The sequence below is a fragment of the Oncorhynchus clarkii genome, chromosome 16 (assembly GCF_045791955.1).
Source record: "Oncorhynchus clarkii lewisi isolate Uvic-CL-2024 chromosome 16, UVic_Ocla_1.0, whole genome shotgun sequence".
NCBI classification, from domain to species: domain Eukaryota; kingdom Metazoa; phylum Chordata; class Actinopteri; order Salmoniformes; family Salmonidae; genus Oncorhynchus; species Oncorhynchus clarkii.
Window position 1 is genome coordinate 38,484,536 of NC_092162.1, and position 17,121 is coordinate 38,501,656.

The 17,121-nt window shown below is 42.8% G+C and overlaps 1 protein-coding gene across 1 annotated transcript in view; it reads left to right on the forward strand.

The window, feature by feature from the left end:
• LOC139368401 (neural cell adhesion molecule L1-like) overlaps window positions 1-17,121 on the forward strand; it is an 80,612-nt gene that overhangs the window by 49,910 nt on the left and 13,581 nt on the right. The window contains exons 9-23 of the mRNA XM_071107239.1: window positions 728-859; window positions 1,091-1,234; window positions 1,371-1,482; window positions 1,722-1,882; window positions 2,116-2,275; window positions 2,647-2,771; window positions 3,235-3,336; window positions 5,210-5,407; window positions 13,029-13,099; window positions 13,315-13,540; window positions 14,117-14,232; window positions 14,526-14,745; window positions 14,977-15,099; window positions 15,587-15,763; window positions 16,061-16,174. Coding sequence (XP_070963340.1) covers window positions 728-859; window positions 1,091-1,234; window positions 1,371-1,482; window positions 1,722-1,882; window positions 2,116-2,275; window positions 2,647-2,771; window positions 3,235-3,336; window positions 5,210-5,407; window positions 13,029-13,099; window positions 13,315-13,540; window positions 14,117-14,232; window positions 14,526-14,745; window positions 14,977-15,099; window positions 15,587-15,763; window positions 16,061-16,174 — 2,181 coding nt within the window. The remainder of the gene's footprint in view (window positions 1-727; window positions 860-1,090; window positions 1,235-1,370; window positions 1,483-1,721; window positions 1,883-2,115; window positions 2,276-2,646; window positions 2,772-3,234; window positions 3,337-5,209; window positions 5,408-13,028; window positions 13,100-13,314; window positions 13,541-14,116; window positions 14,233-14,525; window positions 14,746-14,976; window positions 15,100-15,586; window positions 15,764-16,060; window positions 16,175-17,121) is intronic.

A 17,121-nucleotide genomic window follows, 5' to 3' on the forward strand; every position in this document is an offset into this window, starting at 1 on the left:
GTTCCGTGTATTCTATGTGTTCTGTGTATTCTATGTGTTCTGTGTTTTCTGTGTATTCTATGTGGTATGTGTATTCTATGTGTTCTGTGTATTCTATGTGTTCTGTGTATTCTATGTGTTCTGTGTATTCTATGTGTTCTGTGTATTCTATGTGTTCTGTGTTTTCTGTGTATTCTATGTGGTATGTGTATTCTATGTGTTCTGTGTATTCTATGTGTTCTGTGTATTATATGTGTTCTCTGTATTCTATGTGTTCTGTGTTTTCTGTGTATTCTATGTGGTATGTGTATTCTATGTGTTCTGTGTATTCTATGTGTTCTGTGTATTCTATGTGTTCTCTGTATTCTATGTTTTCTGTGTATTCTATGTGGTATGTGTATTCTATGTGTTCTGTGTATTCTATGTGTTCTGTGTATTCTGTGTTCTCTGTATTCTATGTGTTCTGTGTTTTCTGTGTGTTCTATGTGTTCTGTGTATTGTATGTGTTCTGTGTATTGTATGTGTTCTATGTGTTCTATGTGCGTTGACTGTTACGTATTATCTTGTTGTTAATGTGTTTTTTTGTAATACTATTGGGTGTTGATGCTATATTAATCTGTTTAATACTCTCATATGCTTTAGCATTGCATTCTGTATCATGTAATGTGCATACTGTTGTGTGGTGTGCTGTTGTTTCTAGTACTGTGGTGTGTATAATACTGTTGTTGTATTGTGTGTTTTGTCATAGCTGCTCCGTACTGGACCAAGGAGCCCGTGAGCCAGCTTTATGCCCCAGGAGAGACAGTGAGACTGGACTGTCAGGCCGATGGCATTCCCTCGCCTGCTGTCGCCTGGAGCATGAATGGAAATCCCATCACAGGTCAGGAATCACACACGCACACTATTACACACACACTACAAGGTTTTACTGCAAACTCAGCGTAGTACACCTGCTGCTGTTCCTGATCTACATAGGTCAAATTTAGGGTTGGGTTGCTCGTTTGAATTTCCTGTCTTTTGGCTATTGCCAACTCTGGAGTTTTCGTATGTAATATGGCAGTCAGTATTGTGCTTCGGTAGAATGTCTTGCTGACTTGCTGTGTGTGTTCAGGTATAGACCTTGACCCCAGGCGTATTGTGAGAGATGGAGCTCTGATTCTGAGAGATGTGGTCTTCACTGATACAGCAGTCTACCAGTGTCAGGCCCACAACAAACACGGAACCATCCTAGTCAATACCTACATCTTTGTCATCGGTGAGGAGGTGCTCTGTGTGTGTGTGTGTGTGTGTGTGTGTGTGTGTGGGGGGGGTGTGTGCGTACGTGTGTTGGTGTATTTGTTAACAACAAGTAGGTCGCATTGATTAACCCGTTCCCTGCTATCCTGCTCCAGAGCTGCCGCCTCAGATCCTGAGTGCGGACGGACAGACATACACTGTCACAGAGGGACAGAAGGCTGGTCTACACTGTCAGACCTTTGGGTCTCCCAGACCTAAAGTTACATGGTGAGACACGCCTGTATTAGTTTCTATTCTTCTACGAAACTAGCTTATTTAATTAGATTTAAAGAAATCTTCCAACAAGGAACAAATGTGTCACTCTCCTCATTGGCAAACGGTCAGCCAAAATCCTACCTTGGTCAGTTTTAACGGGCGTCACAGTTCTGGCTCTTGGTTTTTCCATCCTCTCTGGCTGTGTTTTCTGTATAGTCATCTCTATGTACCTTTGTGTATTTCCTATCCAGGGAGGTGGACAATGGCGCGTCTCTTCTGGCTGACCCCAGGGTTAACCTGCTGACCAATGGAAGCCTCCAGATCACCAACATCTCCCATGACGATGAGGGCCTGTACACCTGCTCCATCAGCAACACCAACATGTCAATCAACGCTGAGCTGGAGGTGCTGAGTGAGTAGGCCATGAATCACACACAGGGACACACACACACACACACACACACACGTATACATAAATGAACACATACAGTATAGACTCATGCTGACTCATTCAATCACATGCACAGCACACACTTATGCACACTAATTCTCTCTCTCTCGCTCGCTCCCTCTCTAACCCTGTATCTAATCATGTCATCTTACCCTGTCTCTCTATAACCCTCTCTCTCTCTCTCTCTCCCTCAGACAGGACAGTGATCCTGTCTCCTCCCGGGGACCTGCGTGTTAGGCCTGGGAAGACGGTCATATTTACCTGCCTGGCTCAGGTGGACTCCAAACTGACCCCCCCACACATCCAATGGAGGAGGAGTGGACAGAAACTAATGCAGTCGTACGCTGAGGACAAGTAAGGCCATGTTTAGTCTGTTACTAAGAAGGCCCTGCGGGTGTGTGTCTGTCTCCGTGTGTGCGTGCGTGCACTTGTTTTCCTAAATTGTAAGGACCCCAATGTCCTACCATTTCACCTTAATGCCCTGACAAGGTAGGAAAACAATAATTTTTTTTGAAAAGTCTGGATGTTTTGTTCAAATGCTCCATTTGCTCCACTCCAAAAAGTCCTGAAATTTCATGAAACCACAGCTGTGTGTGCCGGCACCTGTACGGCTCTTTACGGTATTACGCGTATTATTACTTACGGTGACGGTATACGTCTGACGACGCGACGATAATAATGACGACGGCGATGACAATACTGACAATGACAATCCCGATATCCAGGTACACGTTTGAGGGCCCCGACCTGATCGTGGCCAACGTGCAGACCGAGGACGAGGGGGTTTACACCTGTGAGGTCATCACTAACCTGGATATGGCTGAGGCCAGCGGATCCATCACGCTAGTCGGTATGGAAATGTCCCATTTCAATGTCATATTTCATACGTGGTATGATGCTGCCAGTGCTTCTGTACTGTACTATTGTGCAGTGATGCTTTAATGCTGTGTTTTTAAAATACATTTTACAATATAGTTGGTATGGAAATGTCCCATGTGAATGTCAAAATATTTGGTATTGGGGTAAACCTCTGTTGTGTTGTACTATGCAGTAATACTTTGATGTTGTGTACAGTACACACTGTACTCTAAGTATAACTTACAGTATGCTCTAGTAAGTTCAGAAACATTTTCCACTATAGTTGGTTTGGAAATATGAACATATGATAACCATAACACCGTGTGGTATATTGTTTCCACAGGGTTTGTTTCTTTCTTTCAATATGTAATGTTAAGTTGATACTGTGCTGTATGCCTCAACTCGTGCTTAACTCTTAACCCTAAATTGATTTCTCCCCCACCCCCCCTCTCCAGACCGTCCAGATCCTCCCACCCAGCTCCAGGTCTCTGACCCTAAACACCGTGGAGTGACTCTCAGCTGGACCGCTGGAGATGACCACAACAGCCCTGTCATAGGTACAGACATGATACTGAATGAACACAACAGCCAACTTCAGTGCGGCCTTTGACATTATCGATTATAGTCTGCTGCTGGCAAAACTTATGTGTTATGGCTTTTACAACCCCTGCTATGTTGTGGATAAAAAGTTACCTGTCTAACAGAACACAGAGGGTGTTCTTTAATGGAAGCCTCTCCAACATAATCCAGGTAGAATCAGGAATTCCCCAAGGCAGCTGTCTAGGCCCATTTACTTTTTTCAATCTTTACTAATGAATTACCACGGGCTTTGAGGAAAGCCAGAGTGTCTACAGTATGAATGTGGATGACTCAATACTATACATGTTAGTTACTACAGCGACTGAAATGACTGCAAAACTTAACAAAGAGTTGCAGTTAGTTTCAGAGTGGGTGGCAAGGAATAAGTTAGTCCTAAATATTTCTAAAACTAAAAGCATTGTATTTGGTACAAATCATTAATTGAACCTCAACTAAATCTTGTAATAAATAATGTGGATATTGAGCAAGTTGAGGTGACTAAACTGCTTGGCGTAACCCTGGATTCTGAACTGTCATGGTCAAAACATATTGATACAACAGTTGCTAAGATGGGGAGAAGTATGTCCATGATAAGATACTGCTTATCTTGACAGCACTGTCAACAAGGCAGGTCCTACAGGCCCTAGTTTTGTCGCACCTGGACTACTGTTCAGTCGTGTGGTCAGGTGCCACAAAAAAGGACTTAGGAAAATTGCAATTGGTTCAGAACAGGGCAGCACGGCTGACCCTTGGATGTACACAGAGAGCTAATATTAATAATATGCATGTCAATCTCTCCTGGCTGAAAGTGGAGGAGAGATTGACTTCATCACTACTTGTATTTATGAGAGGTATTGACATGTTGAATGTACCGAGCTGTCGGTCTAAACTACTGGCACACAGCTCGGACACCCATGCATATCCCACAAGACATGCCTCAAGAGGTCTCTTCACGGTCCCCAAGTCCAGAACAGACTATAGAAGGTACTAAATAGAGCCATGACTACATGGAACTCTATTCCACATCAAGTAACTCATGCAAGCAGTAAAACAGATAAAAAACACCTTATGGAACAGCGGGGATTGTGAAGCAACACAAACATAGGCACAGACAAATGCATACACACACACACACACGATAGCATACGCACTATATACACACACACACACACATGGATGTTGTACTGTATATATGTGGTAGTGGTGGAGTAGGGGCATTAGGGCCTTGGCAGCAGCTAATGGGGATCGATAATAAATACAAGATACAAATACACAACTGACACTGACACTAGATCTGGGTTCAAGTAGGATTTGTTATCTTCCAAACTCTTGATTGCGCTGGCCTGGCACACTGTAGCCAATGTAATCGCCCCGTCATTGCAAACTGCGAACCCCGCCTATCTGTCACTCCAGGCAAGCTCAATCAAATGCTAAAAGTATTCAAACTTTACTATTTGAACCCAGGTCCAACTGATACTAGACCACTGTGAGGCTTTTAACTATAAACCCATAGCCATCATACCATGCATCTCCCCATGGGAGAGTGAGGTCCTGTTTCTAATGTTGTTTGCAGTGTAGATGACCACAGCTGTCCGGGTCTGGGGACAGAATGGACACTGCCTTGCCTGCCTTTGATAACCAGATCACTTTGAGGCTTTGCGTTTTGAATTACCAACCCCAAATCGTATCATGTTATATTATTGCATCTCTCCTGAGAACATGAAAACTTGCTATCTCGTTACACGGACTGTGATTTCTCCGTTGTCACATATTACTTCATATCTTCTGCTTAGTGGCATTGACACTGATGGCTGATGCTCGCTCTCTCTCTCCCCCCATCCTTCTCGCCAGAGTTTCGGGTGGAGTTTAAGGATCATGTTTCTAACGAGTGGGGTTGGGAGGAGCTGAAACGTGTTAGTGGAACCGAAAAGAGTGTGAACCTTGCCCTGCAGCCCTATGTGTCCTACCGTTTCCGGGTCATCTCCGTCAACGACATCGGCAAGAGTGATCCCAGCACGCCTTCTGACCTTCACAGCACGCCACCTCAAGGTTAGACACACCTATCAAGTGTGTTTGTGTGTGTGCGTCAAAAAATGAAATGCCTGGTAGTTTCAAGTCATGCACTAGAGTCTTTACATCCGCTAGTACCTAGGCTATATACACCCGCTGTATAGTCCTTTAGCTTGGTATAGAAGCATTAAAATTGGGACACATGAACATAACCTGATGTAGTGCCATTTTATCAATGCCTCAGGTCGACGTGTAGATATGTCAATGGTGAGAATGCTATTTTAGGTTTTGGGTCATGGCTTCTCCTGTGTTGGGTCAACATGGCCCCCAAAAAAGCTTAAAATGTATATATTGGTTTGGGGAACTCATTTAATCCACAGCCAAAACCACATGTTCTTTGATTTTACCTTTACGATCGCAACAATGAGGAAAAAAACATCAAAAATCACAGTAAAAAAAAAAGTATTTTCAGTGGTGTTTCCAAAGTGACCTTTTTCACACTCAACTTAAATATTGTTTTGTAAACCAGATGGTAGACGAATCAGGATATATTTCTACACCAATAAAAAACAAAGTTGTATCACTATGTCACAACATATACGCATGCGATAAAGAGATTATTGCTCAATAAGCTTTTTATTAAATCTCTAAATCAACGGGTAAAGGTGTTCACACTAGGCAGAGCCCCTTCAAATTAGTAGCAAGCCAACAAAGTTATAAAAGAAAAGTAATGAGTTAACTTACAGGGAGAGAGGTTCAATCCAACAGAGATTCCCCTGTTCTACTCTTAAAAATGTTCCTTATGATGAGAAACACTGATATACCAAGGTTCGTGGTTGTACATAACAATGGGGCGACGGGGCTGAGCCTTAGATTTTGAATGCTTATTATAGCGTCACCTATGGGCCAATCCGTGCTGTTTTTGGTATCTGAGTAGCAGTGTTGATATACTTTGATATTACCAAAGTAGAAAACATTTTTACCAATCAGGCATTGAGATATTGCGACAACGGCAGAAGAGTAATAAGAAAGAAAGAAAAATGACATCAAAAACAATAGGTTTGCTTGCAATTTCACTGCCAAAATCTATCAATGGAGATGTGTTCCAATGGCCCTAATCTCCCACATACAGTGAGGTCTGGAATGATTGACACCTTTTCTAAAGATGAGTGAAAATTACTGTATAAAATGAATAATTCAAATACTGAGCTATATTGTATCCTAAACATTTTTATAGCTTTTTACTAATACAATTGCTCAGAGAAAGAGATTTTGTTTAACAAACTTGATTTTGTTTAACAAGTTTTTTTTTTTTTTTCATGTTCATGTTTTCAATATCTCACCTTGCCAGGATAATGGCACTGAGCCTTTTTCTAAAAAATGTTTTATGAGTTAGAGAACACATTGTGTGAGGATCTTATAGAGGAATAGGGGAACCATACCTCTGTATAGAGGAACCATACCTCTATACAGAATCATGAAAACGTAGGGTTTTGAGTTGAAGAGGGCAGTCCAGTGCAGACAAAGGATATCTTTGCAAGGTGAGGTATTAAAAGGAATTGAAAATAGGGATGTCAATCATTTTGACCCTTTACCATTTTGAGGAGAAAAATGTATTACTTGTGAAACAAAATCCCTTCTCTGATCAATTGTATTAGTATAAAAATATATAATTTCCCATTTTCTTTTTGCGTACAATACAGCTCAGTATTTGAATGATTTATTTTATACAGTAATTGTTGCTCATCTTTATCAATCATTTCCGAACCCACTGTACAGTATATAGTGAAACTAGCTCTAACGCGGCTGTTTATTAGCGAAGGGCTCAAAGAGCCGGCTCTTCTAGGTGAACGTTGGGAGCCGGCTTGCATATCAGAAGAGCCGAATCTATTTATAAAAAATATATTTTTTAAATGAAAATGTGAATAATCAACAGATTTAAATGATTAGAATGAACTAATTCAAAGAACAAAAAAAATAAAAAAAATACTATAGGCCTAAATGCTCAAGCGCACACATTCGTTCTGACTGTCTGCTCAGACTAACAGCCTCACCTGTTGTTCAATCAGACATGCAGTGTCAACCAATGAACCAAAGATGCGTGAGGGAGGGCGGAGCCAACTCACTCTCAGTCACACACTTAGCAGCCGAGGAGAGAGAGGAAGGACAGCTATGAAAACAACAGCTAGAAAATGAGTCGGAGGCACTTGGATGCATTTTAATAATGTAGACAATGTTAGTGTAGAATTTGCCAAAACAAAATCTCATATTAAGTCGGTTCTACGCACAACCTACACCGGCATGTCTGTAGTCTATGTCTGTAGCAAAACAAGGCCAAATTGATATTGCATTGGCTGAAATGATTGCCACTGATTTCCAGCCATTTTCGATTGTGGAGGACAGAGGTTTAAGAAATTATAGCAATAGTCTAAATCCAATTTACACAATTGCAAGCAGGAAAACCCTTTCAAAATCACGTATTCTACAACTGTACGAGAGCCTTCATTGCAGGAAAGAGTCCAAAAAGCTACTGCAGTTTGCCTTACCACTGACCGCTGGACATCAAGGGTAAACACTTCTTACATGTCGGTTACATCACTTCATTGAAGATGTTTCGATGTCTAGCTGTCTCCTGGACTGCTTTGAGTTCAGCGACAGACACACCTCAGAGAACTTGGCAGAGGAACTGTTGAGAGTGGCCAGAGAAGGGCAAGTAGATGGAAAAAGTGGTCTGTTGTGTTAGCGACAATGCAGCGAACATAACCAAAGCCATGAACATTTTAAAATGGACCCATCATCCATGTCTTGCCCACACAATCAACCTGACTGTAAGAGATGCTCTGAAGGTGAAGAAGCCCACTGTGGACAAAGTGAAAGCAGCTGTGGCGCACAGCAGGTGCTGAAAAACTAAAGTCTACACAACGCCAGACGGGGATGCCTGAGCTGAGGCCTAAAACAAGACTGCAGTACAAGGTGGAATTCAACATTTTACAAGTTGAAGCGGTTTCTTGAGTCAAAGGATGCCAACATCTCTACCCTGGCCATTGTCAATGCACCTGTTGATGCTCTGACCCAAGAGGAATGGGAGGTTGTGGAAGAGGTGTGCAGAGTCCTGGAACCCTTTGAGCAGGTCACTGTGGAGATCAGTGGAGAGAGGTACAGTAAGCAGTTATTACTACATCATTATTTAATCCAGAACTATATATGTATATGAGCAGTAGATGAGAATGTAGTATCAGTAGACAAAACATGAACCTGAACTAATAAGTTACTGTTCTCTCTTTACAGCTATGTGACAGCTTCAAAAATGATACTCCTGTGGAAAAGTCTGCAGCGAATCACAGCCAGAGAGAAGCAAATGTAACCACAGGACACGTGACAGAGTTGATGGACACCCTATGTTCGTCAATGGACAGAAAGTTCCACAGAATGGAATATAATCACGTGCTTCTTAAACCTGACCCCAGGTTTAAGAAGTTAGCCTTCAGTGATGCCAGAGCGATTGATGAGGGTCTTCAAAGAATAACCTCCGCAGCAGAGGGAGGGACAGCCCCAGCAGTCAGCTGGCTCAGGCACCGGGGTAACAGGAAGAAGAGGGAGCAGATGGAGCAGAATCACAAGCAGTAGTGCCACAAACGGATGCTGTTTGACAAGAGAAGAACTGGGGATGCAGCACGAAGGAATCCCTCAGCAGATGCCATAACGGAGGTCCGATCCTATTTGGAGGAGCCCCTCCCCCAAAGATCTGCAGAACCTCTGAGCTGATGGAAGAACAAGGCCTCTGTCTACACACGGCTATCTAAAGTCATGACAGGGAGACTCTGCATAGTGGGCACATCCGTTCCCTCTGAGAGGGTCTTCTCGAAAACGGGACAAATAATTACTGAGAGAAGAAACCGCATCAGCCCCTCGAAAGTGAGGCAGCTTGTATTTCTGAATGCAAATCTCTCATAAAAGCAAAACATAGTCAGCATTGCTGTGTGCTGCTGGTTATAACATGGCAATAAAGAAGAGAGAGAAAAGAGGGACCAGTTTAATGTTTTAAGTGGGATGCTGCAGTTTTGCACATTGTTATTTATTTTTCTTTGATATGGGGCAATATTCTATTATTATGTTGTTCAGATTATATTCGTTTTGAGTTGTTACATTTATATGCACTTTGTTTATATACATTAAAACAGTTCTACTTTAAATGCACATGTGTAATAGCATCCTTCTTTTTTACATTTATTTCAATTTGTGGGATGCTGCAGTTTTGCAAAATGTTATTTATTTTTCCTTGATATGTTGCAATATTCTATTATGCTGTTCAGATTGTATTCATTTTGAATGGTTAGATTTATATGCACTTTGGTTATATACATTAAAGTTCTACTTTAAATGCAAATATTTAATAGCATTCTTTGTCATAACAAACCAATGCATGTTTAAATACATTGTGGTGAAGGTAGAGTATGAGTTAATTTAATAATTTAATTAGAATTGTTTTAATACCAATCATAGCCAAACTATCGTAAACTGTTTGACTTGGAAAAAATACAACAACAAAAAAACATTTTAAGAGCCGTTTGGTAGCCAAAAGAGCCGCCTCTTTTTGGTGAGCTGAGCCGAACTAGCCGGCTCACTGAAAAGAGACGGAATGCCCATCACCACTGTTTAGGAAACTAGCTCCCAACTAACTCTGAACTAAAGCTATTCAATGGAGTTTGGGTGTTTTAGCAGTCAGAAGCATGCCGTCAGTGGAACCAGAGTTTATTTGATCACACGGCACATCTATGGACTACATCTTCCTACTAAATACATTCCCGATTTTGGCGTTCCCTTTCCTGCTGTCATCTAGCAAAATACTTTCATCTTCCAAGCTGTTTGAAAAATGTTCAGTGCTTACCTCTTTTTTTTTTGTGTGTTTTTTTACACACACACTTCTGAGCAGAAGAGACACTGAAGAGAGAGAGACATGAGAAGTCTCTAATCCAGCATCTCAGTTTTCCCATTCCTAGATTAGAGTATGACACCCTCTTACCCGGGTCACCTCTTCTAGTCTTTTTCATGTCGGCATCATTCTCGCATCGCATTAGACAGGTGACAATGAGCTTTTTAAAGTTATTTCCCCCCCAACGTTTGCAGAGATCACGTTCACAGTAAACACTACCCATGTGGGTTCAATAACAACACTTAGTCTGTTATAGTGTCATAACGCAGCTCTGATTGATTCCCAACCGTTGCCCTGTTTGGATGTAGCCACGGTTGTGAGACCCAGACAGCACAAACAGCAAATGTTCTGACCTATGGTTGTCATAGTCACAGGAGAACCAACATCAGAGTGTATAAAAGACAGGAACTAGACTTGGCACCATTGAAACATCAACAGGCAGTGAGAAGGACTCTCTGTACCAAGACAAAGGGGGACATATTGAGACATTATGGTGAGACATGTGAGACATATGATGCTGGAGGTGTGTGTCACTGTTGTCCTGGGCCTCTGAGGAACTCCTGAGATCATTGGAGCAGTGCAGCCTCAATCAGATTCTGGGTGTCTATTGCTGAGAGTTCAGACTGTCCTTCCTGGGAGTTAATGCTGATGTGCACAGTGCATGGATAGGCCTCTTGTGCCTGTTAGTACCCAGAATAACTCCCTTGACGTCACCCAGTTCCATGACTTCAGAGGAACATGCTTCAGGATCATCTCTAACTTGACTCTACATGACAATAACACATGGAACTCAGTGATACCCATCCCGGTTGCTGAGATCCTCCTGACAACATGCCCAGACTGTGTCCTCACTCTGCAGAGAAGCACTGAGTCTGGGAATCCCTACAACTCTACAAAGCTCTTGGAGTAGGTGAAGGGAGCTCGCTCACTGCTGTGGAACCAACGATTACAATGGGGTTTCTTGCAGATTCGCTGGGATTGGCATGGGGTGTCGGGGGTCCGTTGGTAGATTTTGACCATTTGTTTTGTGTTTTCATGTCTTACTCATTGTTAGGAAGAATTTTGGTCCAAATTGGATGTTGGGCACTACATTTATTGTCGAAATCATGTAAATTAAAATTGCAATTTTGGGTGCAATCAATTAGCAAATTTCTCAGATCAAATAATTTATCAACAAAATAAAGTTGTCGGAATGATTACCTTATCGGATTCTAACTATAGAAATGATTTCAGAACAATCTTAGTGGGTGTCAAGGGCTTGCTGAAATGACATGGAATGACTCGCAATGACAATGTCCGCTCACTGTGTTGCTGCTCCCAAACGTGACCTTTTAATAAAGCTTTGGTGATTCAGATTTAATTCAAGGAGGTTTCACGAGCAAAACCCTTTATGGACCGGCTCGGCTACTTGGCCAATACATTGGGCAAGGTGCATTGCCGAATGCACTGGGAAGCTATGCTTGGTTTTTAAGCAAATGAAGCAAAATGCATTTGTTTTTTTACATTTCTAAAAGCACATGGGCACTGTGCTGCGTTTTCATTCTCACAATCCATGCCATGACCAACTGTGTTACCGCTGGTCTTAAAATCTCCCCATTTGCGCTGCCTGAAATGTGCACATCGGTGCATGTTTTTAAGGACACAGATATTGTCACCCCTCCCACCTGATACAAGACGGGTAAATTGCCAAATGCAGTGCAATGGTTCCCTGTCATGTTTCTTAAAAGTGACACAGTAAATAACATCACATGATGTATCATTGTAATCCGTAGACTTCAGGGAACACTTAATAAAAATAAAAATACAGAATCAAAAGTTGACTGCGATTTCTCATCATTGTTGCGATCATAAAGGAAAAAACAAAATTCCATATGGTTTTGGTTGCTGATTTTAAATTATTTCCCCAAACCAATACATATATTTTAAGCTATTTTGGGGCCACATAGATCCAACTCAGGAGAAGCCATGAACCAAACGAAATGCAGATAAATGCATTTTCACGATTGACCTCTACGGGGCTCAAAGCCCGACCTTAGGCTTTGATGAAACGGCACCTTTTTTTTTTTTTACAACATTGCCAATTTGAATATCAAAGTGAACAATATGGTCTTTTTGGGGAGTTTATAACCTGGACTAATAGTGAATATACTGTATTATTATCTGCTTGTAGACCTACAGTCCTTCCTAACATGGATTGAACATCAAAACGTTCTCTATCTGCAGTGTCAGGGAGTAACTGATTGCATGTAATCTGATTACAAAAAACTAACTGTAATCGGTTACGTTACCAGCAAAAATATTGTAATCGGATTACAGATACGTTTGAAAAACTAGGTGATTACTTCATGGATTACTTTTAAATTCAGAAAGGATGCTTGCAAAAAAATACATTATGGCAGTTTTCTGTTTTCTCAATGACATTCAATTCAGCATTGAAAAAAGACACACGTTTTAAGTTTCTTCCACCTGAGCGAGTCTGACCGCAAGACAGAGACCACTATGATGACACACCAAATGCGTTTGATGGATCCTTTTTTTGTCTTCTTCTAATGCCTCTTAAGGGGAAAGCAATCCAAAAGTAACTGAAAGTAATCCGATTTGGGGTAATCCAAAGTTACTGATTTACAATTTTGGACAGGTAACTAGTAACTGTGATGACGTTTAGAAAGTAACCTACCCAACTCTGCATATCTGATTTGGGATTCCACCCCTTTCCCCACTCCACAGCTCCAGACAACAACCCTGAGGATGTGAGGAGTGAGTCTACAGACCCAGACACCCTGGTCATCACATGGGAGGTAAGACTCTTTCTTATGTTAGACTGTTCTGTCACCTTCTACATGAATGTTCCACCGAAACTGGAAAATGTGTTCATTAAAAAAGAATGGGAGAAAAACGCTGAAAAGGCAGAAAATGGTAGGCTAAACGTGTGTACCTGAAGTTCATCCCATAAGGGGATTGTGTGTACTCACATTCTGATTGGCTCCTGTCCCGGTCTGTCACTCTGTCACAGGAAATGGACAGGCGTGTGTTCAACGGACCGGAGTTCCAGTACAAGGTGTTCTGGAGGAGGGTAGTAGGTGACGGCCCCACCTGGCACTCTAATGTCACCACTGAGCCACCGTACATTGTTACTGAAGTGGGCAACTTCTCAGCCTTCGAGATCAAAGTACAGGCTGTCAATCAGAAAGGGGAGGGACCTGAGCCAGACCCTGTCATTGGCTACTCCGGAGAGAATGGTGAGATGTTGTTTTAGAATTCTGCCTTTCTTTAATGATCTCTCTTTCTTTCTCTCACTCTCCCCTCTCTATCTTTCTTTCTTTATCACTCTCTCTGACTCTCTCACAGACTCTCTACATATCTCTTTATCTTCTCTCTTTCTGTCTGTTCCTCTTTCTCTGTTCTCTTTCTCGTCTCTGTCTTTCTCTCTCCCTCTCCCTCTATCCCCTACTCTCTCTTTCTCTCGCTCTCTCAATTCAATTCAAGGGGCGTTACTGGCATGGGGAACATATGTTAACATTGCCAAAGCAAGTGAAGTAGATAATATACAAAAGTGAAATAAACAATAAAAATGAACCGTAAACATTACACTCACAGTGTAATATCTAATCAAGCCTCTTTTCCTCTCGTTCCTGCTCTCGTTCTCTCTCTTGTTCTTGTTCTCGCTCTCCTCTTTATCTCCCTCTAATGACTATCAATTAGTCTATTGTGTTTAGGCCTACTGGTAAACAGTACAATAATAATCATTCAAGTTATTATGATGCTGAGCAAGATAATGTCTCTCTCGCCTCCCTCCCTCCCTCCCCTCCCTGCAGTCCCCCTGGAGGCTCCTATGGATGTGGGTGTTGTGCTGCTCAACAGTACAGCCATCAGGGTAACATGGGCAGCAGTGGACAGAGATACTGTCAGAGGACACCTACTGGGATACAAGGTACTTGCAGGTCCTTCATTGTTTGTGTCCAGCTCTGGCACTCAGTAGTTACGTTTTCTCATTATCACCTGTGACCCCTTCCCTACTATGTGTGTCAGATAAACATTACATTATGGTTACATAGACATACATAACCCATTATAACCTCTTCCCTCCGGGATCTTCCTGACGAGGTTTGGCTCTAGGTGCCACTAACCGGGGCCGCAAACATTACACATCACGAACATGACATTATAGCTACATAAAGCTACATAGGGCATTATTAACCCATTATAACTCCTTCTATCCACCAGATCCACCTGACAAGGTTCGGCTCCAGGGGCCACCACCGGGGTCGGAGGGCCAGAGAGCCGGAGAGCAGCATGGTGGTGGAGACAGGGGCCAATGAGGAGAAGAGGGTCCTGGGGGGCCTTAGACCCTACTCCCACTACGCCCTCACAGTCACTGTGTTCAACAGCAAGGGAGAGGGGCCCCCCTCCGACCCCCCCCTGTCCTTCAGTACTGACGAGGGAGGTGAGAGAAAGAAGGGAGAGGGAGGGAGGGGGGAAAGAATGGATAGATGACATAGAAAAGGTCAGATAAAGCACAGTGCCATTACATTGGGGGGGGGGGAAATATCACAAAAAGAGATACTTAAACTAAATACAAGAATGGCCTTTGATGCGTGAGTAATGGAGACAGATCCGAGTTAGTTTGCGCTGCAGTGGAAGCGTATATAATCAAGCGCGCCTGTGTCCCCGTCAGCTCCTGGCCCCCCCATGTCTCTCCACCTAGAAAGCCCTGCAGAGACAGAGATGACCCTTCACTGGACCCCCCCTGCTCAGCCCAACGGGGTTCTCAAAGGATACCTGCTGCAGTATCAACAGAGTGGGTGTCTTTCTTTACCTCTCCCTCGTTCTGTCTATCTTTCCACCTTTGTCGTCTATGGTCACCTATACCTCCGTCTAGCACCTTCATTATACATGCTTCTCTGCCTTGTAAAAGACAATGATGCATCTCGGCGAGTCCGTAGCCATCTTCTCACTGAACGTCGGTGACACTGACATGTTGTTGATTTATTACCGGTCACTACCGGAGATGGCTAGTGGTAATACTATCAATCAATCAATCAATCAATCAATCGTTTGCCGTCCATACTTCAGACTCAGTGCGTCAATGCTAAATCAACATCCATTGGTCTAATTCTGAGGCAAACTTCAAATGTTGTAGGTTAAGTCCAAGGTAGTCTCTCCGGCCGACATACATTTTCCCTCTCGGAGACCGCATGCGACTCTACATCAGAGACAGACCTGTAAACATAATTGATGGACCGTGATTGGTTGGCTGTTCCTCTATCTCTTTTTTTTTGTTGTAGTCGTGGAGAGTGATGACAGCCCGGTGCAGGTGGAGACCATAGACGACCACACGCTGACCAAACTGACCCTGAAGCAGCTGGACCCCAAGAGCCGTTACCGCTTCTACCTGAGGGGGCGCACCTCGGCCGGAGAAGGAGAGCCCATTACAAGGGAGGGCGCCACCACGCTGGACGGAGGTAGAACTGCAGGAGGATTAGAATTAGATCCATTTTTCTTCTTTAATGTCCATGCGATGTGGAATTTTGTCATCGGCTTCAACATCACACAAAAACAGACATTAAATCATTCTGTTTACTGGTGTGTTTATCACAATGTAGTTACATGGTGGAGCATTCGGGGGTTAATACATATTATTACACCGAGTTGGTTAACACTAACAGGATGCGGCTCCGTTTGTTGGTGCTAGACTGATCGTTTGAGATTGTGAAGGAGGGTAAGAGAGAATGTAATTACTCCTTCTCAACCCATTCCAGCTCCTCCGTCCAACATCAGCTTGTCTGTAGGTGAGAAGTGTGTTAACCTGAGCTGGGTGCCAGGCCAGAGACACAGGAGTGTGGGCTTCCAGGTCCAGTACCTCAACAAGAACAGTAAGCTACCAGCCGACCAACAGTACGCCTGTGGGAAAACCAAACACATTTGTCATTTCTTTCACTCCCCTGTCTGTAAGCCATAAAAAATATATATATATAAATACACTGCCGTTCAAAAGTTTGGGGTCACTTAGAAATTTGACCCCAAACCAGAATAGAAAGAGGAGTGGGAGGCCCTGCACAACTGAGCAAGAGGACAAGTACATTAGAGTGTTTAGTTTGAGAAACTATAGAAGGACGAGCTCATTGTATTGGCTGGAATGGAATAAATGGAACGAAGTCAAACGTGGTTTCCATATGCTTGATGTGTTTGATACCGTTCCATGTATTCCATTTAAGCCATTACTATGAGCCTGTTCTCCCTCCTCACAAGTCCTCAACTGGCAGCTTCATTAAAATGTACCTGCAAAACACCAGTCTCAACGTCAATAGTGAAGAGGCGACTCTGGGATGCTGGCCTTCTAGGCAGAGTTGCAAAGAAAAAGACATATCTCAGACTGGCCAATAAAAAGAAAAGATTAAGATGGGCAAAAGAACACAGACACTGGACAGAGGAAGTCTGCCAAGAAGGCCAGCATTCCGAGTTGCCTCTTCACTGTTGATGTTGAGACTAATGTTTTGCGGGTACTATTTAATGAAGCTGCCAGTTGAGGACTTGTGAGGCGTCTGTTTCTCAAACTAGACACTCTAATGTACTTGTCCTCTTGCGCAGTAGTGCACCGGGACCTCTCACTCCTCTTTCTATTCTGGATAGAGCCAGTTTGCTCTGGTCTGTGAAGGGAGTAGTACACTAGATCTTCAGTTTCTTAACAATTTCTCACATGGAATAGCCTTCATTTCTCAGAACAAGAATAGACTGATGAGTTTCAAAAGAAAGTTCTTTGTTTCTGGCCATTTTGAGCCTGTAATCGAACCCAGAAATGCTGATGCTCCAGATACTCAAC